General features: G+C 44.6%; 1 protein-coding gene across 5 annotated transcripts in view; it reads right to left on the reverse strand.

The window, feature by feature from the left end:
* Window positions 1-25,633, reverse strand: part of TTC13 (tetratricopeptide repeat domain 13) — a 290,777-nt gene that overhangs the window by 8,964 nt on the left and 256,180 nt on the right. For 4 of the 5 annotated variants that reach the window (XM_033935670.1, XM_033935673.1, XM_033935672.1 and 1 more), the window contains 2 exons: window positions 22,458-22,536; window positions 9,847-9,926 (listed from right to left, as the gene is read on the reverse strand). In XM_033935670.1, the coding sequence (XP_033791561.1) occupies window positions 9,847-9,926; window positions 22,458-22,536 (159 nt within the window). The remainder of the gene's footprint in view (window positions 1-9,846; window positions 9,927-22,457; window positions 22,537-25,633) is intronic. The other variant, XR_004538644.1, reaches the window with a different exon arrangement.

Here is a 25,633-nt window from a genome sequence, read left to right on the forward strand (position 1 = left end):
ATATCTCCCCATAGCCTCCTTTTTTCCAGAGAGAAGAGCCCCAGCCTATCCAACCTCTCGGCGTATGGGCAGTGTTCCAGCCCTCTTACCAGTTTGGTTGCTCTCCTTCGGACTCTCTCAAGTACCGCCATGTCCTTCTTGAGGTACGGCGACCAATATTGAACGCAGTATTCCAGATGTGGACGCACCATCGCTCGATACAATGGCATGATGACTTCCCGCGTCCTGGTTATGCCCCTCTTTATGATGCCCAGCATCCTGTTGGCTTTTTTCGAGGCTGTTGCGCACAGTGCAGATGGCTTCAGTGATGCATCTACCAGCACACCTAAGTCCCTCTCAAGACCGCTGTCTCCCAACAATGCCCCCCCCCCAATTTGTAGTTGAACAACGGATTCTTTTTCCCTATATGCATGACCTTACATTTTTCCACGTTAAAGCGCATTTGCCATTTGTTTGCCCAGTCTTCCAGCTTGTCCAGGTCCCTTTGCAGGTCCTCACACTCCTCTCTGGACCTAACTCTGCCGCACAGTTTGGTATCGTCTGCAAATTTTATAACCTCGCACTTTGCCTCCTTTTCTAGGTCATTGATGAATATGTTGAAGAGTAACGGCCCCAGCACCGATCCCTGTGGCACACCGCTCGTGACTCCTGTAGAAGGATTCACACTGAGGTCACTCTGCTTCTGTTGCTTATTGGGCCGTCTCTTCTTCTGTGTCTTGGGTCCATCCCTATTGGGTGGTGCATCAGAAGAGGAAGTCTGGTCTGCTGGACGAGATGAAACAGGTCCTGGAGTGGAAACTACAGAGCTACTAGGTTCTAAAGCAAGTGAAGTCTGAACTGCGCATACACTCAGCTTAGATTCCTTAGATCGTGCTTTGGGCACCGGTTTCTCAGATTGGCCTGCAGGAACCCTGACTTTATGATCATAGAAATCCTCGGCTACGGCTAGGATCGATGAGTAAGAGGCCTTTTTCATACCAGCCACAACCACACTCATATATTCAGGCAAGGCTTTTGCAAAGAGAGATCGGAATTCTCCATACTCCAGTTCGTCCTCAGAAGGAGTCCTGTCTGGAAAGAAATGTCGTTTCAGACGGAAAGCAAATTCACGGGGATTTTCTTGGAGTCCACAACGCAAATGGAATGCAGCTTTGCGAGATTCAATGGAATCAGCGTATGTACTATAACGTCTTTTGAGTTGTTGTTCCACCTCTAACACATCCGAAGTACCAGTGATGATGGATCGCAACGTCTCAGAACACTCAGAAGCAAAGGACCAACGGAGTAAACGAAGCTTATCACTGTCCTCTGTCACTGCATAAGTCTCAAAGAACTCATGTATTGAGGCCAAATGTGCTTCAATAGTTAGCTTAGTTCCCTCTCTAAAAGGTTCTATCATTTGTTTAAACATCTTCATTATCTGTACGTGATAGGGTGGTATAGTATAACTACCTCCTTTCTTTTGAGTTTCTTTCCCTGTTTCATTATTGTGCTGTGACCTTTGTGGAGTATGTTGTGAAATGTCTGGTGCTTTGGTGCCATCTGGTGGTTGTTTAGGCTCACTGTAAACTGACCTTACCGGGCGTGGTTTAGAGTCAGAAGGTTCAGTGACGTCACAGGAAGTTGAGATAGACCTTACAGGGCGTGGTTGCTGCACTGGGCGTTCAGCTAGTGTCACTAATTTCTCAGGGCAGAGTTTGTTACTAAGCAACAAGTCATCTGCAGTAGAATCAGAACACTCCTGCGCATTCCTGTTCCCACCTCCCCCACTAGAGCTGTAAAAAGAACGAAAGACTGTTCTTGGAGCTGGTGTAGGAAAATGAAGAGGCGACACAGGGGGAGAGACAGTTTTAATATCCCTCTCACTACAATAAGTAGCAACCTTGTCTTGTAAAACTTTCACATCAGTAGCTAACGTAGTTCTTTGAAAAGATATATCTTGAACATTCTGGCGCAGAGCCAAATTATCGGCATCTGCCCGACATAACGAGTCAGTTAGCTTTGTGACCTGTAACTCGCTTTCAGAAAGTCGGTTCTGAGACTCAACAAAGTCCGCTTGTAAGGCACATAATTGCCTGTCAGCACGGGCTGCCTTATCATTAGACAGACGTTCGGTAGCGTCTAACTTTTCACCCAGACAAACATAAGCAGAAGTTACGTCTGCTAGTTCCTTCTGCAATCTTGATAAAACCTCAGCATGATTTTTCTGACAAGTAGATAAAGAAAGCTGTAAATCTGCCTTCTGAGCCCGGACAGTATTAAGTTGCGTCACTAAAGAGGTACACTTAACACAAGAAATATCCACTGTACTTTTTTTCTGACTTTCAAGTTCAGCATTCAACTCAGAACATTGATGTCGTAACTCAGACATCACCTGATCAAAGTCGGAATGTTGATCTTCACAATTAGAAGCTAACAGTTCAAGGGAATCATTACGAGTCCGTTCTGCCTGCAAAGAATTTTTACAATCCTCTAATTGCACATATAAATCACTCTGAAGCTGACGTTGTTGAGATAAACTAGCAGAAACAGAAGTTTTAAAAGCAAACAACGCACAGATGAGCTCTGAATAATTTTCTCCTGTAGGCTTAGTACGAGCATGTAGGAGACGCTGCAATACTGAACAGTACGCCTGATTAGAGTCCTCTATATCTGCATGTAATAAACGTACAAGGTCAGAAAAATACACATCAGAATCTGTCTGTTTTAAAACTTGCACAGCCAATTTCTGAAAAACATCCTTTTCAAGAGCATGCCACGAAATCTGAGTCTCAGTGTCAACAGACATGGCTACGGTCGTAAATTAGAAACCTAGATATCCCGGACGAGCCCCCAAAATCTGTAGAAGGATTTATGGTTCACTTAGCAGTATTATAAACACGTTACGTTTCTGTTAAGTGGTCTAGAGAAAACCATAACCTTTTATTCAAGTTCAAATATCATGGTCTAATTATACGACACAAAACCCAGGCTAATGAGAAATATCTTTATTATGAAAATAGAAAAATATAATTCACAAGCCAGCTGCAGAATCTAAATATTGTTCAAAATATCTAATTACACAAATGAAACTCAGTACATGATTATCACAATCTAATGGTTAGACAATTAAGTAAAACTTCTTGTTAAACACACACTATTCCTTATAATAATAATCCCTGATTAACAAATGATTATATTATCACCCAGGTAACTTTTCAACCCTTTACCTTTATTAATAGATTCCTATCTAATTCCCAAGCTAATAAAAGTAATTTCCGTATGCTCACCCTTAATTAGCCTCTCCGGCACAATTAGGTGGAAGAAAACTTCGTGTCAGCTGGAAGACGTCAGGAATACCGTTGTAAAAGTTACACGTGTTGAAAATCCTTGATGAGGCTACAAATCATCAGCAATAAGTTCCGTTTATCTGTGCTAAGTTCAGAACAGTTTTTAAATGTCCGAATTTCTATCTCTTAGGCAGAGAATCACACGAGGTAACTTACAGGTCTAATTATTGAAAGAAAAAGTTTACAATTAGAACATCTGTGAGCAGATCTGAGCTTCCCCGGACCTTATCACAGACTAACTAATTATTAATTAATTAGCACCTTTCTTTTCTTGAATCTCATCAGATGACTTCCTCGGACCAATCCAGAAACAGAACTTGATGAATAGCCTTACTGTATAAAGTATCATATATGCTGGAAGACCCAGGGCCGTTAGACAGATAAGAACAGAATAATTTCTTCAAGATTCACACTGTCCCATTATTAAAGCACAGATGAATGCCCTTGAATAGCAACATTCGGGTACATCCCCATAATGCATCAGGCAGAAACAGCAAAGCTGGAATTCATGCTGGAAAGTTGCTTGCAGAGAGATTCTTGAAACAATGGTTCAGGCTTGATGACATCATGGAGGCCTAACCTTCAGGTGTGAATACGGAAATATCCCTACACTCCCCGCCAGTCAGAATATTGGCCCTTTACTCCGACCCTCTGCAGTCTACCCGACAACCAGTGCTTGATCCATCTGTGCACATCCCCTCCCACCCCGTAGTTCCACAGCTTCCTAAGCAGCCTTTCATGTGGCACCTTGTCGAAAGCCTTTTGAAAATCGAGGTAAATGATGTCTATGGGTTCCCCATTGTCCACCCGACTGCTTATTCCCTCAAAGAAGTACAGAAGGTTTGTTAGGCATGACCTTCCCTTACAGAATCCGTGCTGGCTTGTTCTCAGTAGGCCATTTCTCTCGATGTGCTCGCAAATGCCGTCCTTGATCATAGCTTCCACCATTTTCCCTATTATTGAAGTCAGGCTCACTGGCTTGTAGTTCCCGGGGTCACCCCTCGATTCCTTCTTGAAGTTGGGTGTGACATTTGCCAATTTCCAGTCCTCTGGTACCTCTCCAGTTTTCAAGGATAGGTTGCAAACATGTTGGATTGTGCCCGCTATTTCTTGTCTTAGTTCCTTCAGAACCCTTGGGTGGATCCCGTCTGGGCCCGGTGATTTGCCGCATTTTAACCTATCTGTTTGAGGACATCCTCCTTACTTACCTCTATGTGCTCCAATTTTTCAGCCTGTTCCCCACTCATGAGCTCCTCTGAGTCCGGTATATTAGATGTGTCTTCTCTCGTGAAAACCGACGAGAAGAATGTGTTCAACCTCTCAGCTACCTCTTTATCCTCCTTAATCACTCCCTTCCTATCCCCATCGTCCAACGGCCCCACCTCTTCTATCGCTGGTCGCTTCCCCTTAACGTAACTGAAGAATGCCTTGAAGTTTTTCGCCTCCCTGGCTAGCCCCTCTTTGTATTTCCCTTTTGCTTTTCTAACCTCTCGGTGGCATTCCTTTTGGCATTTCCTGTGCGCCTGGTGATTTTCCTCCGTTGGGTCCTTTTTCCATCTCCGGAAGGATACTTTTTTATCATTTATTGCCCTCTTTACTTCTGTTGACATCCAAACCGGGTCCTTTGACCGCTTGTTCTTGCAGCCTTTCCTGAAACTGGGGACGTACATTCTTTGTGCTTCCTGCAGGGTGTCCCTGAATAGGGTCCAGGCGCTTCCTACAGTCTCTATCCTAAAGATGTTTCTGAGCTTCCTCCCCACCATTTTCCTCATAGCAACATAGTTCCCTTTACTGAAGTTGAGCGCAGTTGTTGCGGTCCTCCTTACTATGGGTGTCCCCCTTTCTAATGTGAATCTGATCGTGTTGTGGTCACTGTTGCCTAGTGGTCCTCCCACTTCTACCTCTCTTGCAGGCCCCCCTAATCCGTTTAGGATGAGGTCAAGAGTAGCACCCCCTCGCGTCGGTTCCCTGACTAGTTGCTCCATGAAGCAGTCCCTCACAGCTTCTACAAATCCTGTTTCCCTAGTGCAGTTGGAGTGACCCGTACTCCAGTCTATCCCCGGGTAGTTGAAGTCCCCCATCACTGTTACACTTCCAGTCCCGCATTCCTGTCTCAGTTCAGTTTCCAAGTCGTGTCCGACTCCTTCTGGCGTACCAGGTGGGTGATAGTACAGCCCCAGTTTTATGCCTGCACCCTTGTTTCCCGGCAATTTGATCCATAGTGATTCCAGCCCCTCTGCCTTCGTTGCCATATCCATCCCGACCGAGTAGATAGAGTCCTTTACATATATTGCTATGCCTCCCCCCTTTTTGTGGGTCCTGTCCCTCCTGTAGAGCTTGTACCCCGGCAGCGCCACATCCCATTGATTCTCCTCTGTCCACCATGTTTCTGTAATTCCAATTATATCCAGGTCCTCCCCCTTGGCCATGACCTCTAGTTCACCCATCTTGGCCATGAGGCTTCTTGCATTTGCGTATAAGCACCGCAGGTCCCGTCGTTTTTCCTCCATCTCCACATTTACCTGGGCCGCCTCCCCTTGAATTTTGGGCAGTTCTCCTGTTTCCTGTGCTTCTGCTTTGCCATCAGCCTTTACCCTCGTAGCTTTCGGCTTCCCCACTTTCCCGCCACCCCACTTCCCCGCTTTTCCTCTGGGTTTTCTAGCCCTACCTGCCCCCTCTTGGGCTATCATCCCTTGAGCCTCAGTTTGATCCCCTTCGCCTTGTGGCACTCCTATATTGCTCTCAGCTTTCGGCCTCGTGCCACCCAGTCCCCCTGTGTCTCCATGCCCCTTAGTCTCCTCCCAGCAAGCTCCCTTTACCTGATGTTTCCCTCGCTGTCTGATCATAAGATCCACCGGTCTCTCTACTTCCTCCTTGCAGTCATCCCGTTCAGCATCTGTTCTGGATACCGTTGTCCGAAGCGTCAACATCAGATCAGCTGTCGGCTTTCCCCCTCTCCTCAGTTTAAAGCCCTCTCGATCTCCTTTCTCACATTTCTCACTGTGGCTGCCAGTAGTCTAGTTCCTGCTGTGCTCAGGTGCAGGCCGTCCCGCCGGTAGAGTTTATTCTTTCTCCAGAAGGACGTCATGCAGGAAGGTACATCGTTTATTAATCCTCTAGATAAGAGAAGATACTTTTCAACATCTTATACCACTTGCGATTCACAAGGTATAGTTTATGTTATAAGCTGCCCATGTAATTTAATTTATATTGGGCAGACTTCTAGACAGCTTAAAACTAGACTCATAGAACATAGATCATGTTTGTCCCGTGCTAAAGTGGAGGCACCAATGGTGCAACATTGTCTAGATTTCAATCACATGTTCTCTGAACTACGATGCTGGGTAATTGAACAACTATACCCATCAAGTAAGGGAGGTGATTTTAAGACATTCCTTAGACAAAGAGAACAAAGATGGATATTTGCATTGAAAACTTGTATCCCATCTGGTTTGAATGCCAAAGTAGAATGGCATGCTTTCTTTTGAACTCAATTGGAGTTCTATTTGATTGGTTACTCTTCCGTGTTCTTTGAACTGTGATTGGTCCAGAGTTACTTCCCTTCAGCCTTTATAATGTCCAGACTAACGCCGAGCCGCCATTTTCTAAAGGGAAAATCATTGAAGCGGTAGCTCTTTTTTGAAAGTAAGTAATTTAAGATTACTGATATTGATTAGCAGTATAGCTATTCGTAAAATTTACTAGATCTACTATGTTTTTCAGATAATCCCCTGATGCAGCCGATGCGCGAAACAGGGCCTGTCGGGATATCTATATGAAGTATTTGAATGATATCTAATCCTATCGCCTAAGTGCAGTGAATCTGCACTGGGTTTTTGACTGCAACCTGCGGTGATTTTGTAGTATTATCAGACAAGACTGACAAGATAAGTGCCTAAAATGAGTGCTTAAATTTAAATTTATAATATATTTAACATTGACTTAAGAGAAGCACCTAATAAGAATATTAGTGGTCTTTAGCACGGATTTTTTGAGACCGAGGATGTATTTCTCTATGGCAACGAAGTACTTGCCATAGAAAGTTTCCCCAGATTACTCTGGAGAAACACTGAGGTCTCTTTCTCCGTTTTTGGGAAAATTGAATGGTAAAAGGCATTTATTACTAATAATACGATTATAGATGAATATCATTTCTGTGTGGCTATGACTACAAATTATGCCAGGTGTACACCTGGGAGGGCCTCCGCGTGTGCGGATCGCCGGACTTGATGGACCGAAGGTCTGATCCGGAGATGGCACTTCTTATGTTCTTACAAGCATAAACCGTACATTAATAATATTTGGCCCCTGACCCTGCCATGCCCTTTTAACTGGGAGGGTCCCTGACAGCAGGAGGGAGTGGGCATCCCTCCTGCAGTCCTTCAATTAAAGTGTGGGGGTGTCAGGGGTTGTTTGGGAGGGGTGTTGGGGAGTTGTTTGGGGGCTTGGGGACCCCCAGCGGCAGGAAAGACTGGGCATCCCTCCTGTCATCCGTTAATTTAAAATGTGGAAGGTTGTCAGAAGGAGGGGAAGGTGGGCCCCCGGGGGGCCTGACGGTGAAAGGGAATGGGCATCGCAGCTCTCCCTGCCAGCTTAGTCCATCGCTGCAGGGGGAGCCTTGATCAGTGGAGCTGGCAGGGAGAGTAGCAGCCATGGGCATGTTTTTGTTTGTTTGTTTTCATTTTTGATAGGAGAGAGGAGCTATACTTAGCGATAACTCTTCTGATCAAATGCTAGTTACAGTTCCTCCCCTCTCTTTACCAGCGATTCTTCACACAAATAGCATGACTACAAATTGCATGCTATTATGCTGAGAATCACTCGTAAAAGTAAAATTGCTCCCACTATAGCTACTTTACTGACTTGCTGGATTTTACTGGAAAGTTTTGAGAATTTAAGGCTATTTTCATAATCCATACTGCGCAAGACATCTTCACCTTTGACATGTGATGTGGGAAAAGATGTTGGAAGGACAAAAGAATGGTAAAAGTCAGAATTTACCATCACCTCAGGCAGATTTTAGAATATGTGCACGGAACCCCTATACTATTGTAAAATCTTCTTTAAACTAAACTATTAGGTTAATCTATTTTGTAAAATGAAATATGATTGGTTGATGCATTTTGGATGCGCTGGTATTTCTTGATGATTTTTTTTCCTGGTTTTGTTAGTTTTAATTATGTATATATGGTTGTAATCTGCCTTGATTAAAGGTGGAATATAAATAACAAACTATAAACATAAATCATCAAGGACTTGAAGCTGCAAGTTGAAGGGAACACCGCAAATTTCCAAAGCCATTTAAAAATGCAAAAAAACTCTCGTATACTTTCTTCAGATATATTTTTAGATAGTTTCTGATTTTGTTGCCAGAAACAAAGTGCTTTTATATTTAGGGAGGGAAAATAGGGAGATGAGAGAAATAATGTGCAAGTGGTAAAAAGACAGATGTACTGCTAAACATAAATGGCAATTTATTTTGCATACATTCTTTTCTCTTACCATGTGGTAACAATACCATAATGCACCTAAGAGAGATACAAGGATGTGGGTGAATGTGAATCTGGAGAACTGTGAGTAGTAATAGGATAGCTAATATCTTCTCATCCAGCAGATGATACATGGCTTGTCAGGACCTTGGCCTGTGCTAGTAAGTAGGAGCTGGATATTCCAAAGCACCCATTTGGCTAGCGGGAGTTGCTGTCCAGATAAATGCTCTATCCAGGCCCTATTTGTGAATTTTAAACGGCACTATTCTGTGAAGGGGGTGGGGCTGTTCTGTTATGGCTGTTGTATGGTTTTCTTGATTGGCTTAATAAAGTTAAAAATGTGAAAAAAAAAATCATAGGGACAAAGTGAGGCCGTTGTCTAACTCTATAGATAGTTGGTAATGTGCAAAAAAGGCTGTCTTAATTTGAATTGCATAGCTGTCTAGATAATGGCTGAATATTGCCATTATCCACAGAGCTAGTGCTGGTCACTAGTAAATATGTATATTCAGCACCATGGCTTCTGCAAAGAGTGGTACTGAATGAAAATGGAAAATTTAAATGCTGCTTCAGGCATTTAAAACAAACACCTATCATTGTGTTTGAATAGAGTTGTTCTCACAGAAAACCAAATATGTACACATTACTAAAGTTGAACAAAGAAATTAGCTACCATATATGATAGGCAGCGCTGACAGTGGGACCAGAAAGGAGAATCCGAGGCAAGACTAGAACTGGCCTGCAACAATACTGGGAACAAAATATAAGGTATTGCTGAAGTTCAAGCACCAGAGTGTGCAGAGGTTATGGAAGAGAGAGGAGCTGGTGAGGAAAGACCATGTAAGCTTGGAAGAGCAAAGGCTTTGAGGTTGCAAAACAGGCTGCGGGAATCAAAGAGAAGGACCCAAAAGAATATGACTTCATGCAAGGGTTATAGCATATTAGCAGAAGGGCTGGCATCTGAAGTTATTTGCAAAATTATTGGGTAGTTTGGCCTTGAGGTAAAGTCCAGTAGAATATTTATTTACCTTTTCAGATTGATCCAGTCTTTTGCAATTTTGCTAAAGGCCTCAGAACTTGGCGATGTCATAGCCTCCAAATCTACCAACTGAAACGCACAAAGAATAAGAAATTTTCCAAGATTATAAATGTTCAGTACTTTAAAAAAATAACTAATTGATATAAAGATATGGGATTAATACAAAAAAAATTTGACACAATAACATTCTGTTTAATTTATTTCAGTCCCCGTGTGAGTTACAATCAACATAAATAAAAGTTAGATAATACAAAAAACAAAACAAATCTAAAAAAGAACACATCTTGAGTAATCCCAGCCTTTCAAAGGGTTCCAATACCAGTATACTGTACATGTTCCAACATACATGCTAATAAACTGAACTTGGGAAAAATTCAAGGGTCTTCTGTTTTCCCAAACAAATACTCCATTACTATCTGCCCCAATCATGATGCCAACTCTGCCATACTTTGAGTCTTCTATCAGAGTTCTGGGTGTGATACTAGACCAAAACCCTAACTTCCAACAGGTATCCAACCTTGTTCAACACTGTTTTAAAACTTAAGATGATTTTTTTCCTATTTGAAATCTGTTTACTAAGTTTGCCCTTCGTATCCCTGTTCACTCACCTAGATTAATGCAACTCACTACTAAATGGCATATGTGTCTCGGACATCAGAAGACAACAAATAATCAAGAATGTAGCTATAAAACTGCTATCCAACTTAAAGGAAGTTCAACCATGTGACCCTCTTACTTTGAGCCGAGTACTGATTACACGTTTCTCAGAGGATTACTTACAAGCTTCTGGCTATTGTTCACAAAGTACATTACTCTGGCACCCCTCTATATCTTTTAGATCTCCTCATCCCCAACAATCCTAATAGGTCACTATGATCATCTAAGCAGAACTGGCATTATTATCACATTCCGTATCATATATCTTGGTACTATTAGAAGTATTCAGTTTAATGGGCCCTGCTCTATGGAATGTTGCCCTCTCTTTGCATTTCAGAATGGAACCCTCCTTACAGAAATTTAAGGCAGGCTTGAAAACATTCCTTTCTAAAGATGCTTATGGCATGTAACTGTTGTATGCCCATGTCCTGACCCAAATCTTGCTTGTTTCTTTGCAAGGGATATAGGGATGTTATCCCAGGACAAGCAGGCAGATATTCTTGACTGATGGTGGACGGCACCGACGGAGCCCCGGGACGGACAATTTTAGAGTGATTGCACTCTAAGAACTTAGAAAGTTCTAGTAGGCCGCACCGCGCATGCGCGAGTGCCTTCCCGCCCGATGGAGGCGCGCGGTCCCCAGTTTCTTAGTTTCCACGGAGCAAAGACGACGCGTTTTTTTCAACAGCCGTTGAAAAACTTTTTTTCGCCTTCCCGCTCGCGCGGTTTTTGTCTTGGAAGAGTTTCTTCCTTTTTTTCTTCTTTTCTTTAGTCTGTTAAAAACAAACAAACAAAAAAAAATTTTGATTATTTTCTTTTTCTCGGGTTCGCCCCAGCGGGGCCTGTGGTCATTATCGAAGCCTCGGCTTTCGATTTGGCAGAGGCCGGGTTCACCTTCATGCCTCCTCAGCCAGGATTCAAAAAGTGCCAATGGTGTGCGCGGCCCATTTCGTTGACCGACCCGCACAATTGTTGTTTACAGTGCCTGGGTCCGGATCATAGGGCTTCCACCTGCACCCGTTGTGCTACTTTAAAGAAGCGCACGTTAAAAAACAGGCAGCTTCAACAGAAATTACTTTTCGGTGCCGCGATGGCTGATCTCTCGGCATTGACACCGGCGGCGTCAGCTTCTCAACCGGCGCCCACTTCGACGCCGCGTGACACCGCTCCAGCGTCGCACCCTTCAGGTAAGCCGGCTAAGAAGCCTTCCCCACTAGAGTGCCCTCCGGTTGCTGTGGCAGAGAGCCCAATCCTGCCGACCGCGAGGCGCCCTCGCAAGCGCTCCGCCCCCATAGAGGTGAGTGCATCTTCATCTGCCTCCTCATCCTCTGGGCGTCGAGCGGCACCACAGGTACCGCAGAAAAAGAAAGCGGTACCGGTGCCCTCTTTGGACGAACGGATTGCAGCTGTCCTTCAGGTGCAGCTGAAAGAGCAGTTGCAGCAGCTCCTTCCTGCTCTTTTGGCACCGACCCTTCCTGTCCCGGTCTGGTCTGAGCCACCGGTACCGGCCGTCGAGCAGCCTTTATTGTCGGCTGCTGCTCTGTCGGTACCGGCCTATTCCTCTGCTTCAGTCTCCATGCCGGAATTGACTGCCGAACCCAGAGGTCTCCATCGGGCGGTCCAAACATCTGACCCCACACCGATCTCTGATTCCTCTCGGCACCGCCAACCTTTAACTTCCCCGGGTACCGCTTCTCATCGTAAAACCCGACATATTGAGCCTTCGACACCGGAGTCTCGGAGTCGAGCTTCTCAAGTCAGGGATCCTGACCTTTGGGATGACTCAGAGGAACCTCTTTTGTCTGAGGAGGAGGCATCATCCCCTGAGGAAGATCCTGCTGGCCGAGATCCTTCTACCAAACATGACTCATCCTCCTTTACATCTTTCCTAAAAGAGATGTGAGAGTCACTCTCTATCCCTTTGGAGGCTGAGTCCAAGAAGTCAAAAGCTTTTCTTGAAGCTTTGGACTTTGATCAGCCTCCCAAGGAATTTCTCAAACTGCCTCTGCACGATATTTTGAGGGAAACTTTTTATAAGAACTTGGAGACACCTTTAACCCGGTGCTCCTCGCAAGTTGGACACATTGTATAAAGTTATTCCCATTCCGGGATTTGACAAACCTCAACTTCCCCACGAATCCTTGCTGGTAGAATCCACCTTGAAAAAATCTACCGGCGCTAGTGTCTATGCATCTGTCCCTCCTGGCAGAGGGGGCAAAGCTATGGATAAGTTTGGTAAACGCCTTTACCAGAATGCCATGCTTGCCAACCGTTCAGGTAACTATTCTTTTCATTTTTCTTTTTATCTGAAACATCTTATCCACCAGCTCTCCTCCTTTGAGAACTATCTCCCAGACAGGAAGCTTTCTTCCTTCCGTCACTGCACATCTAGTTTGCTACAACTTCAAAAATTCATGGTGCGTTCCATCTAAGACACCTTTGAGCTTACCGCCAGGGCTACAGCAATGGCGGTTGCTACGAGACGTCTCGCTTGGCTTCGAGTCTCTGAACTCGATGTCAATCACCAGGACTGCCTTGCCAACGCCCCCTGCTTAGGTGATGAGTTGTTTGGTGAGTCCATGGATTCCACTACTCAAAAGCTTTCTGCGCATGAGACTCGTTGGGACACTCTTCTTAAAAACAAGAAGAAACCTCCACCTGCCCTACCTTTTCGCCAACAGTCGGCTTATCAGCGTCGCTATTCTGCTCGACCTTTACCATCTGCTTCTCAACAACCCAGATGTCAACGTCCACAGCAACGCCAGCCACCTCGTGCACAACAGCAGCAACAGGTGAAACCTCCTCCTCCACCGAAGTCCACTCAACCCTTTTGACTCCGTTCTCCAGAGCCTAGCCAGTATTCTTCCATCAATCCTGCTGCCTCAACCTATAGGAGGACGTCTGTCTTTTTTTCTCAGCCGTTGGGCAATCATCACCTCAGACCAGTGGGTTCTCAACATCATTCGCCACAGCTATTCAGACTCTTCCCAGCCCAAGTCCTCCAAAAGAGTCTGCTTTCAACACTCCTCAGTCCTCCCTCCTCCTTCAGGAGATACAATCCCTTCTTCTTCTGAACGCCATAGAGGAAGTTCCTCTAGATCAGAAGGGGCAGGGATTCTACTCCTGCTATTTTCTGGTCCCCCAAAAAACCGGAGACCTCAGACCCATACTAGATCTCCGAGATCTCAACAAATGCTTGGTCAAAGAAAAGTTCAAAATGCTTTCTCTGGCCATACTTTATCCTCTACTTACACAGGGTGACTGGCTATGCTCCCTCGATCTCAACGAGGCCTACACTCACATCCCGGTCAACCTAGCCTCCCGATAGTATCTCCGCTTCATGATCAATTGCTGCCATTACCAGTACAAGGTGTTACCCTTCGGTCTGGCCTCTCTCCCAGGGTATTCACGAAGTGTCTCATCGTGGTGGCTGCTTTTCTATGCTCTCACCATCTTCAAGTCTTCCCCTACCTGGACGACTGGTTAATCAAGGCTCCTTCATCTCAGGAAGTGCTTTCTGCCACCAACCAGACCATCCTGTTTCTCCAACTTCTGGGTTTCGAAATCAATCTACCCAAGTCCCATCTCATCCCCTCTCAGTTCATCGGAGCGATCTTGGACACTGTTCTCATGAAAGCGTTCCTTCCATCCAACCGCCTTCACTCTTCTTCATTTCTGTCGGCAGGTGCTCTCACAACTTTCCATCTCTGCCAAACAAATGATGATCCTCTTGGGTCACATGGCCTCGACAGTTCATGTCACCCCCTTCGCACGTCTTCACCTGCGGCACCCCTCAATGGACCCTAGCTACCCAGTAGTCCCAGGCGACGGATCCTTGCTCACGACACATATCTGTGACATCATCTCTTCGTCAATCTCTGCAAAGGTGGTTGAAATCTTACAATCTCTCCAGAGGCCTCCAGTTCCATCTGCCTCCTCATCATCTGATCATCACCATCGCCTCCCCCTATGCCTGGGGAGCTCACTTGAACGAATTCCAAACTCAGGGTCTTTGGACTGCCCAGGAAAAGAAACATCACATCAATTTCCTGGAACACTGAGCGATGTTTTATGCCCTCAAGGCATTCCAGCATCTCCTCTTTCCTCAAGTTCTACTACTTTGCACAGACGCATCTCCTCTTTCCTCAAGTTCTACTACTTTGCACAGACAATCAAGTTACAATGTACTACATCAACAAACAGGGTGGGACGGGCTCTCGCCTGTTGTGTCAGGAGGCCCAAAAGATTTGGTCTTGGGCGACAGCTCACCATTTATTCCTGAAGGCTGTCTACATTCAGGGAGAGCAGAATTCCTTAGCACACAATCTCAGCAGAATTCTCCAACCCCACGAATGGACTCTCGATCCCATGACTCTCCAGTCCATTTTCGCTCAATGGGGCACTCCTCAGGTAGATCTTTTTGCAGCTCCTCACAATCATCAGCTGCCCCACTTTTGCTCCAGACTCTACTCCCCTCACCGTCTGGCACCAGATGCGTTTCTCCTGGATTGGACCAATCTATTCCTTTATGCATTCCCTCCTCTGCCTCTCATGTTGCGGATCTTGTTCAAACTCAAGAGGGAACAGCCACCATGATTCTCATCGCTCCACAGTGGCCCAGACAACATTGGTTCTCCCTTCTACTTCAACTCAGTTCCAGGGAGCCCATACTTCTACCACTGTTTCCTTCTCTGTTTACTCAGCATCTGCAGTCCCTACTTCATCCCAACCTTCAATCTCTGCACCTGACAGCTTGGTATCTCTCGGGCTGACCTCGGCTCATTCACTTCTTTCTCAGCCTGTCCACTCTATCCTTGTTGCTTCCAGGAAGCCGGCCACTCTTCAATACTATCAACAGAAGTGGACTCTGTTTTCTTCCTGGTGCCTTCTCCATCATCATGATCCAACTTCACTAGCAGTAGAACTGGTGTTGGTATTATCTCCTTTCTTTGTCTAACTCTGGTCTCAAATCTACTTCTATCAGAGTCCACCTCAGTGCCATTACTGCTTTTCATGAGCCAGTTCACGGAAAACCTCTCACTGCTCATCCTTTGGTTTCCAGATTCATGCGGGGTCTTTTCAATGTGAAACCACCTCTCAAGCCCCCTCCTATGGTCTGGGATCTTAATGTGGTTCTTTCCGCCTTAATGAAGCCTCCCTTTGAACCATTGGCCACAGCTCATTTCAAATTTCTCACTTGGAAAGTGGTCTTCCTTATTGCTCTCACCTCTGCCAGGAGGGTCAGTGAGTTGCATGCACTAGTCGCAGATCCCCCTTTCACAGTCTTTCACCATGACAAGGTGGTTCTGCGTACACATCCAAAGTTTCTCCCTAAGGTTGTATCTGACTTTCATCTTAACCAGTCCATTGTCCTGCCTGTATTCTTCCCGAAATCTCATTCTCATCCTGGAGAACAGGCTTTGCATACTTTGGACTGTAAGCGTGCTTTGGCTTACTATTTAGAGCGCACTAAACCTCACAGATCATCTCCCCAACTTTTTCTATCCTTTGATCCAAATAAGTTGGGACATCCTGTTTCTAAACGTACGTTATCCAATTGGCTTGCTGCTTGCATCTCGTTCTGTTATGCTCAGACCGGACTGACACTGGAAGGTTCTGTCACAGCCCATAAGGTTAGAGCTATGGCAGCGTCTGTCGCTTTCCTCAGATCAACTCCTGTTGAGGAAATCTGCAAGGCTGCTACTTGGTCCTCAGTTCATACGCTCACATCTCATTATTGTCTGGATTCGTTTTGCAGACGGGATGGACACTTCGGCCAATCTGTTTTGCAACATTTATTTTCATAGCGGCCAACCTTCCCTCCATCCCTCTTTTTGTTGTCAAGAATATGCTGCCTGCTTGTCCTGGGATAAAGCACAATTACTTACCATAACAGGTGTTATCCAGGGACAGCAGGCAGATATTCTTGCGTCCCACCCTCCTCCCCTGGTTGGCTTCTTAGCTGGATTATCCTAACTGGGGACCGCGCGCCTCCATCGGGCGGGAAGGCACTCACGCATGCGCGGTGCGGCCTACTAGAATTTTCTAAGTTCTTAGAGTGCAATCACTCTAAAATTGTCTATACCGGGGCTCCATCGGTGCCATCACCCATCAGTCAAGAATATCTGCCTGCTGTCCCTGGATAACACCTGTTACGGTAAGTAACTGTGCTTTATGTTATTGTGTATACATTTCTCTCTCCTTGATTTATTTTGCTTTACAAGATGTAACTTTCTCTTAAAAATGAAAGTTGTAGTGTCTTGGTACTATTATGAATCTTTATGAGAATTATGCTGTTGCTGTAAACCCCCCCCCCCCCCCAAAAAAAAAAAAAAAAACCCCAAACAAAAAACCAACCCAACCAAAAGTATAGTAAGTCAGGTGCAACTCTGGGAAAATCTGAACAGGAAAAGGACCTGGGAGTATTAATCGATAGGACACTGAAGCCGTTGGTGCAATGTGCGGCGGCAGCGAAGAACGCAAATAGAATGCTAGGCATGATAAAGAAGGGAATCACGAGTAGATCGGAGAAAGTCATAATACCGCTTTATAGAGCGATGGTCAGACCACACTTGGAATACTGCGTCCAGCATTGGTCTCCATACCTAAAGAAGGATATCATACTGCTAGAGAGGGTGCAGAGACGAGCAACAAAGCTGGTGAAAGGTATGGAGAACCTGGATTACAAGGAAAGACTTAAGAGACTGGGGTTGTTCTCCCTTGAGAAAAGGAGACTACGAGGGGATATGATCGAGACATTCAAAATACTGAAAGGAATCGACAAAATAGAGCAGGAAAAAACGTTATTTACAATGTCCAATGTGGCACGGACAATGGGCTGAAGCTAAGGGGGGACAAGTTCAAGACAAATATCAGGAAGTTCTGCTTCACGCAACGAGTGGTGGACACCTGGAATGCTCTCCCAGAAGAGGTAATTGCAGAATCCACCATTCTAGGATTTAAGGGTAAGTTAGATGTACATCTCCTTATGAGTGGCATGAAGTGACATGGGTAGGGGTAAGCTAGATGCACTTCTCTTTACGAGAAGCTTGGAGCGATATGGGGACCAAAACTATGCCAGGGTACACCTGGCGGGGCCTCCGCGTGTGCGGATCGCCGGACTTGATGGACCTAGGGTCTGTTCCGGAGATGGCACTTCTTATGTTCTTAAAAAACCAACAACCTGCCAGCGAAAATTCAAATGAATAAAGCCACAGGGCTTGATAAGATACATCCTAGGATACCAAAGGAGCTCAGAGATTCTTAATTTCAAAAAATTTGTGTTTTTGCTTTTCAACAGCAATATCAATGCAGTACAATACAATACAAAATCATCATCTGCATTAAAACAAAAACTAACGCAAGACTTTTCCATGTGCTAAGATCATTTCTAATGTGGCAGTATTTTATGCATCTTTTACATTTTTTTTTCAGGTCATGTGTTAATATTTGCATTAGCGTGCAGCTGTGCACTCCCTGAAAAAAGTTAATGGATGAGCACCTACTATCTCCTACAAGTAACTGGTGAGACTATATCTCACCAAGGATATAAAGAGAGTTGAATTAGTTCAGAAAAAAAGCAACCAAAATGGTATGGGGTTTGCACTAGAAGTTATATAAGAGACTCAAGATATCTGAATATGAATACTCTTGATGAGAGTAGGGACTAGGACAATACGATACAGAACTTTAAATATGAGACAAATATTTTTAAACAATCCAACTGTTTTGAAAGATGAAGTTATAGAACTAGTGTATATAAAATAATGGAGGTGGGGGACAGGTGGCAATTTTCCAACTGGCCTGGCTCTATCAGATAAAAAGCATATATGAGCTTCAACAAAATGGATACTCTTACCAGACTGAGATGAAGTATTACCAAGGGATCATAGTTTAGATGGGGCTAGAAAACAACACGTGTAGAGGGAATTTAAGTTCACAAGCACTATTTTTCAGCAAAATTGTATGTAGAAAAAGCAAATCAGAGTACTTTCTACAAGGTTTAGGCCTTATGGATAACCATGATGTCTGAAAATTTCCCCAGTGTAACACATGTGAAAGGACTGAAGTAGCATAAGTGACTGTAATTTTAAAAAAGTAAAGAAAAGCATTTGTCCATTTTGCTGACCAGTTGGCATTAATCACTAATATACTGCAGTGACAGGTCTCTATGTCCACCACAGCCAGCTGGATGAAATCCATGGCAGCTCTGTTACTAATAGCAGAGCTACTCTTATACATAAACAGCTGCAAATTGTGGTCAGGCACTGCACAAACTACTAGCTTATGTTCTCACTGCAAAACTACATTTCTAGTGCAATGTGTCTAGTGGTCCTGAACGCTAAGGTCTTGTATCTGAACTAGCAAGTTGCTTGCAGAAAACTGTCACTCATGTTTTCACTTCACCTCCTTCCCAAGGAGCTGCTCCAGTCTTGCCTCCTCAGTTTTCTTCAAGCAAGTTGCTCAGAAGTGTGTTTGATTTGCTCTGCAGTTTTATTATTTTCAGGTATTTTTTCAGTGTTCTTTAGAGGCTCGGTGCCTGAAGATTTCCACTTAGTGGGACCTCTGCCTGAAAGATGATGCTGACTTGCACGGCGAAAGTCTGATGCTACCAGATCAGCTCTTGGGAACACCTAGCTAGCAGCCTGCTTTTATATTTTCTTTGAGCTCAGGGCCATCCGCTGCATAGCTGCTTGCATTCCTGATTTAATCAGGAGCTTGAGCGCAAGCTCTTTGGTTCCTTCTCGGCTTGGCCGCAACTAACAGTGGGACAACCTGTGTGGTCCTGCCCCCTTTTGCGGTGTGGTTTTCCAGGAGTTAAGGTTCAGTCCGACTGGCAGCCAGAAGACCAGGTTCATTCAGCGAATCTGCGAGTCTAGAGTCTGAACCTTTCTACCTGGGGGAATTGAGGCATGAGTCCTGGAACTTCTGGCCCATTTGATGGCAGATTTGAATCCAGGAGCCTTTTGGATATAATACTTCATTATCCTCCTTCCTTTGGCAACACCTTTGTTGAGAGGGGAGATTCCCAGTTCTTTATCAGTGCATCCTTCAAGGTAGCAGAACTGTGACCCTTTTATTGGGAGGAAATTTATAGTCTAAGACTGATTAAAATCTCAGCTCTGGGATCCTTCTCTGTTTCCAATTTAAATGGAATGGCAGAAACCATCTTCTTAACAACGGTGAAAGAGACCCTCAGGTTGGGATTTATGCCTCTTTTGTGTTGGGGAGGGATTAGAAGGGCTACCATTGGATTTCTCCTCTGAGAAGTAATATGGATCCTCACTCTGACTCCCATGAATGGTCTAGATTAGACTCCTCAAAGTACTCTAGACAGATTGAGTGAGTCTGCACCTGCCCCAATTCAGTGGAACTGTGCCCAAGCTCGGAGAGTGCTGAGGTACAGCTCTATCCTCAAGACTCCAGGGAAGCTTCCTCAACTGATGTTGAGAGTGGTACTGAATGGGTTTATGCCAATGTTAATGCCCAATAAGGAACCAGCATCGAAGCCTAATCCACAGGCAGAGTCTGGGCATCTGGAAGGAGTTGAGGTTGAGCTGCAGTTGGGCCAAACACCCTTGATACCTGAGTGTAGTGCAGATGGAACATCTGTGTCTGCTCTTTCCTTCCTTGGTCCCATACATTTCATCAAGAGCAGGCACTATCAAAGGTTGGAAGGGGCTGGTTCAGAGACAGCCAGGAGAAAAGCCTGTGTGTAGCCAGAAGCGGAAATCTGGCTGCCTGAAGACTGGCGCACCGACGATGCCAATGTCTCAGCACTCCTGGCACCGTGCTTCAAAGAGATCCAATGCTGAACATTCTTAGGCTTCACCTGGCATTGCAGTCCCTTGATGCAAAGAGAAGAATGTTTAACTCATATGCGTTCCAGCCTTAAGGAGCCAAAATGTTTCTCCTACTGGACCTGATGCGCTGTGTCCTCAACTGCATTTTCAAAGAAAGAGAACAAGAGTCAGCCCTAAGCATCCAATTCATCAATTGTGTGCGTCTGTCAGAGATCACCAATTACATTGGGTGCACTTTTTCAAGCCATTGGGGGTGGTCTTAGACATCAAGAAAAGTATTGAGGCCAAATTAAACTCCTCAATTTTGAAAGTAAAAAAGAGCTAGACTTAAATTGAGGCCAGGTCTCAGGCCTAAAAAGCAACAAGAAAAATAAAAAAATGTAAAACCCACAAGAGGAGACCATAAAGACATGTCTTCTTAGCTCTGTGGAAGAGATGAGACTGAGGGACCCACATTGGTGCATCAGGTGGGAAGGTACCCAGACATGCATGGTGGGATGCTGCTAGAACTTTCTTTTTTTTTGCAAATCATTTTTATTAAAGTCAACCAGAGGAACAAACAAGATACAGGATAAACAGATGCAGAACAGGAGCGGCTCTGAGTAATGCAAAACAAGCACCAGCAGCATAGGAAATATGAACAACATAACAACCATAGGCAATAAAGAAAGAGAAAAAGAAGAAAAGATGCCCAAGATCCCCCACCCAGAATAAATCACAAAATCAAAGGCACAAATCGAAGAGAGAGTGGGAGATCACGTAGCAGAGCTCCCTCTTCAGGCTAAGAGGAGGAAGGCAGCGATGGATAGAAAGCTCCAAACTACTGTCTCAGGATAATCCAGCAGCGAAACATCCCGGCTCCCTCAGTGACCCCATAAATTTTTCTGTATGTAAGGCTCTTCCCTAGCAATCTCCAATGCAAGGGGCAACATCCACACCATACAATACAACCAAACAATCAGCTCATCAAGCAATTCACTCACACTCCTCATTCAGACCCCCTCCCCCCCATGTCGGGAGACTAGAGGTAGCCGCAGGAATGCTCTCCATAAAGCCAGGTATGCTCGGACCTCCAGACTGGCAGAGCGTTTATGATAACAAAACTCAAACCTGGCCAGCTCAGACATCTGAGTGAGCCAGCATTCCAGGGAAATAGCCCCGTCCTGGGTCCAGTACTGCAAAATGGTTCATTTAACCATTAACAGTGTCAAATAAATAAAGCACCACTGAGGTACAGTGAGACCCTGTGCTTCTAGCAAGTTTTGATCGCCCAAGAGGAGCGTCTTGTAATCCCACTCCAAGTCATGCTGCAAGACCAAGTGAAGCTGCGTAAAGGAAGAGTTCCATAAGGAGAGTTCAGGACACTCCAAGAAGGAATGCAGAAACGTCCCAGGTGCCTGTTTGCACTTAGTGCACAGAGTTGTGTCCCATAAACCCATGAGAGAACCTCTCTCCCTAGTGATGTAAGCCCTATGAAGAATCTTGAATTGAGTCTCCTGCCAAGCCGCGGATTTCACATAAGCATGTAAGGTGTGAAAAAGCTCCAGAAAAGTATCAGAGGTATAGGAAGCCGCCAGATCCCTGTTCCACAGATCCCGAAGATGAGTGAGGTGCCCCTGAGGGATAGAAGAACGGACCACCCTATACCACACCAAGAGGTAACTTTGAGAAGCCGGCACAGAGAGGAGATACTCATCGAGGAGACCGCCCATCCACTTTGTGCCATACTGTAGATGGAGACTTTGAAAATAGTGCGAGCTTGCAAGTAGGCAAAAAATTGCAGATGAGGGACATCCCACTGAGCCTGGAATTGAGCAAAAGAGGAAAAAACGCCCGTATCCTGATCAATCATGTGGGAGAGAAGGGAGGCTCCCAAAGATGCCCACGCCACGAAAGGAGAGTTGCCAAGGCCCAGAGAGAAACTAGGGTTACCCTGTAGTTGCAAGAAGAGAACTTTCTTATAGCAATACATGCTATGCCGCATCTGTACCAGGCTCCGTTGGATGACATCATGCACGTGTGAGAATACTTCTGGCCTGCTTGTCATTGGAGAAACCATAATTCCAAATTTCTGGTCTTTTCTAGAGGAAATTGGGAATAGTTTCAGTGTCATAGCATAATTATGTTAAATTATACTTACATTCCCTTTTGGAATTTTTCCTGCTACTTCTTTTCCACTAGCCATTAGTGCTCCCATAATTACAGAGTAAGCTACCACACTACAAGATAAAGACAAATGCAGATACCATTTCAAATGTCCTGTGCACAAGAGTCTCAATGCATGCATTCATTCTAAACATGACTCATGGGTGACTCAGTAGTAGCTCAGCTTGAGTTACATTAATATACAAATGGTATTTCCCTGTCCCCAGAGGGCTTACAAAACAGTTTTGTACCCGAGGTTCTCTCTAAAGTAATTAAACAAACTTTGCAAAATAAGGAGGAATGGAAAAATAGCTTAGTGGTTGGGGCAGTGAGCTGACAATCACTAAGCCCTGTTCATATTCCTGATGTTCCTTGTGATCTTGGGCAAGTTACTTAATTCTAACATTGCCTCTGGTACAAAATTAGATTGCAAGTCCTCTAGGGATAAAAAAAATAGTTACTTACCGTAACAGATGTTATCCAGAGACAATAGGCAGATATTCTCACATATGGGTGACATCATCCATGGAGCCCGGTACAGACAGTCTGAAAAGTGAACTGTCCATTTTTTAAAAACTTTTGAAGTACTCACGACTATCCGCATTGTGCATGTGCTCAGTACCTCAGTTTCATAAGCAAGCTAAGAAACCAACCAGGGGAGATGGGAGGAATGTGAGAATATCTGTCTGCTGTCTCTGGCTAACACCTGTTACGGTAAGTATTCTCACATATGGGATTCCCTAGCTTACTGCAAAGGGATGGAGGAAGAGTTGGCCATTTAAGAGAATACATTTTTTTTTAACACTGCTTGGCCGAAGTGACCATCTTGTCTAAAATAGAATTCCAGGCAGTAGTAAGAGGTAAATGTGTGAACTAAGGACCAAGTAGCTGCTTTGCAGATTTCATCAATGGGAGTGGAACACAAAAATGCAACTGAAGCTGCCATAGCATACCTTATGTGCTGTTACACAACTCCCAAGCTGTAGCCCAGCTTGAGCATAGCAGAAGGTAATACAGGCCTCAAGTCATGTGGAAATAGTTCTCTTGGTTACTGGGCAGCCCAATCTGTTGGGATCAAAGGAGATGAACAGTTGAGGAGAGGTTCTGTGAGACTGAGTCCTTTTCTAGGTAATAAGGCAAGGCTCGTTTGCAGTCCAAGATTCTCTCAGGTGAGAATGAGGCTTTGGAAAGAACACTGGAAACACAAATCGATTGATAGATGAAATTATGTGACTACTTTAGGCAAGAATTTTGGATGGGTGCGGAGGACTACCTTATCATGGTGGTAAACTGTAAAGGGTGGATCCAACACCAAGGCTTGAAGTTCACTCACTTGAAGTGCAGAAGTGACAGAGATTAAGAATATCACTTTCCAAGTGAGATATTTAAGATGAGCAAAATACTTTGGTTCAAATGGAGGTTTCATCAATCTAGAGAGAACAGCAAGATCCCAAACCACAGGCGGCGGCTTGAGAGGTGGTATGATGATGTGACTATAATCTTCTGAGAGAAAGGGTCAGGAGCTTAAGACCCACTGGGATGCCAGAGTCCACCGAGCTGTTCTGAGATGAAATCTGGCAAAGAGGTAACATAGACTGTGGATACCATGTGACCTAAAAGTTTAATTTGTCTGGCTGAGATGGACGGTAGATGGTAGACTTGATGGCAAAGGTGAAGCAGATTGTTTTATCGCTGTTGAAGCAGGAATGCTCTGAGCTGTATGGTGTCTAAGAGAGCTCCTATGAACTGAAGAGTCTGAGAGGGCTAAAAGTTGAGATTTTGACTTCTAACCCCAAATGTTGAAGGAACAGGATAGTTGACTACATTGCTGAGTGAACCCCTTGAGGGGAGGTGTCTTATGAGCCAATTGTTGAGATAGAGGAAATCCTCAATTCCTTAAAGCTGCTGCCATTACTACAAGAAATTTGGTGAACACTCTTGGAGAGGAAGCCAAGCCGAAGGGCAGAACTTTGTATTGCAAGTATCGATGGGTAATTTGAAATTGCAGAAATTTTCTGTGAGTTGGATGAATTGGTATATGTGTACACGCTTCTTTTAGACCTAGAGAGCATAGCCACTCATTTTGATCTAACAGAGAATACAAAGTTCCTAGGGATAACACGCTCATTTTAAAAGAATCTTAGACTGATCTTGCTATATACTGTCTAATTTGTGAGAGAGTTCTCACAAGTTGATGCTATTGTGCAAGATGTTCTTTAGGAATGTACTGGTCAAAGTTAGGCAGTTGTTTCATGAGTTGTTTTAGATAACAGGAAATGTAGAAATTATAATTAAGGATCCTGCTTGCCAACATGGAATTCTGATACAGGCATCGTCCAAATTTGTCCATAGTACGGCCCTCATATTCTGGAGGTGCTGATGCATAAACTTTGGAATTGAAAGATTTTTTAAGGGTTGATTCCACCACTAAATACTGATGTTGATGCTGTGACTCATCAAATCCTGGACAAGAAATGATTCTGTATAGGGAATCAAGTTTTCCTGGAGCAACAGTAATAGTTAAAGGCTTTTTCCAATTTTTTAAAAGAGCCTCTTTAAGAATGCCATGTAATGATAATTTTAAGAGCTCTTTAGGAAGTTCATCATAATCCAAAGCCTCCAAGTACTCTGCACTGTAGGCAGTATCAGCTTCCAATCTAACAGGCAAGGCTTTGCCAAGCTGTCTAATTTATTTGGTAAAAGAAAGCCTTTATGAAGGATTATGTCCTTTGAGGAGGTGTTTTCTGCGGTGATGGGTCTGAAAGGATATCAGAAAACTCAGGCGCAGATAAAGTAGGTGAACACAGAGTCAAAACATAGGTCCAAATCATACAGGAAAGTTGGCCGACGTCGAACGTTGCGAACAATGATGTGTATGTTTTCGGTACTGCTCTGATGAAGATGAGGAAGAAGATCAATGAGTACTCCTTTTACACTTTGAAGTTTGAGATTGACGCAATGAGGATTGACATCTTGAATGTCGATGTGTCAAAAGAGGAGATCGATACCTTGAGGAGGAGCATCGATGCCTGGAGGCTGAACATCGTCAAGATGGCAAGCAACGATTCCTCACAGGAGAGCCTGGAGAAGTGCGATGCTCCGATGGACAGCTGACAGTGGTACCTGTAAGCCTTGTAACAACTATGCTCAAGCTGGGCCGGTACCAAGGGA

The sequence above is a fragment of the Geotrypetes seraphini genome, chromosome 3 (assembly GCF_902459505.1).
Source record: "Geotrypetes seraphini chromosome 3, aGeoSer1.1, whole genome shotgun sequence".
In the NCBI taxonomy this organism is placed as follows: Eukaryota; Metazoa; Chordata; class Amphibia; order Gymnophiona; family Dermophiidae; genus Geotrypetes; species Geotrypetes seraphini.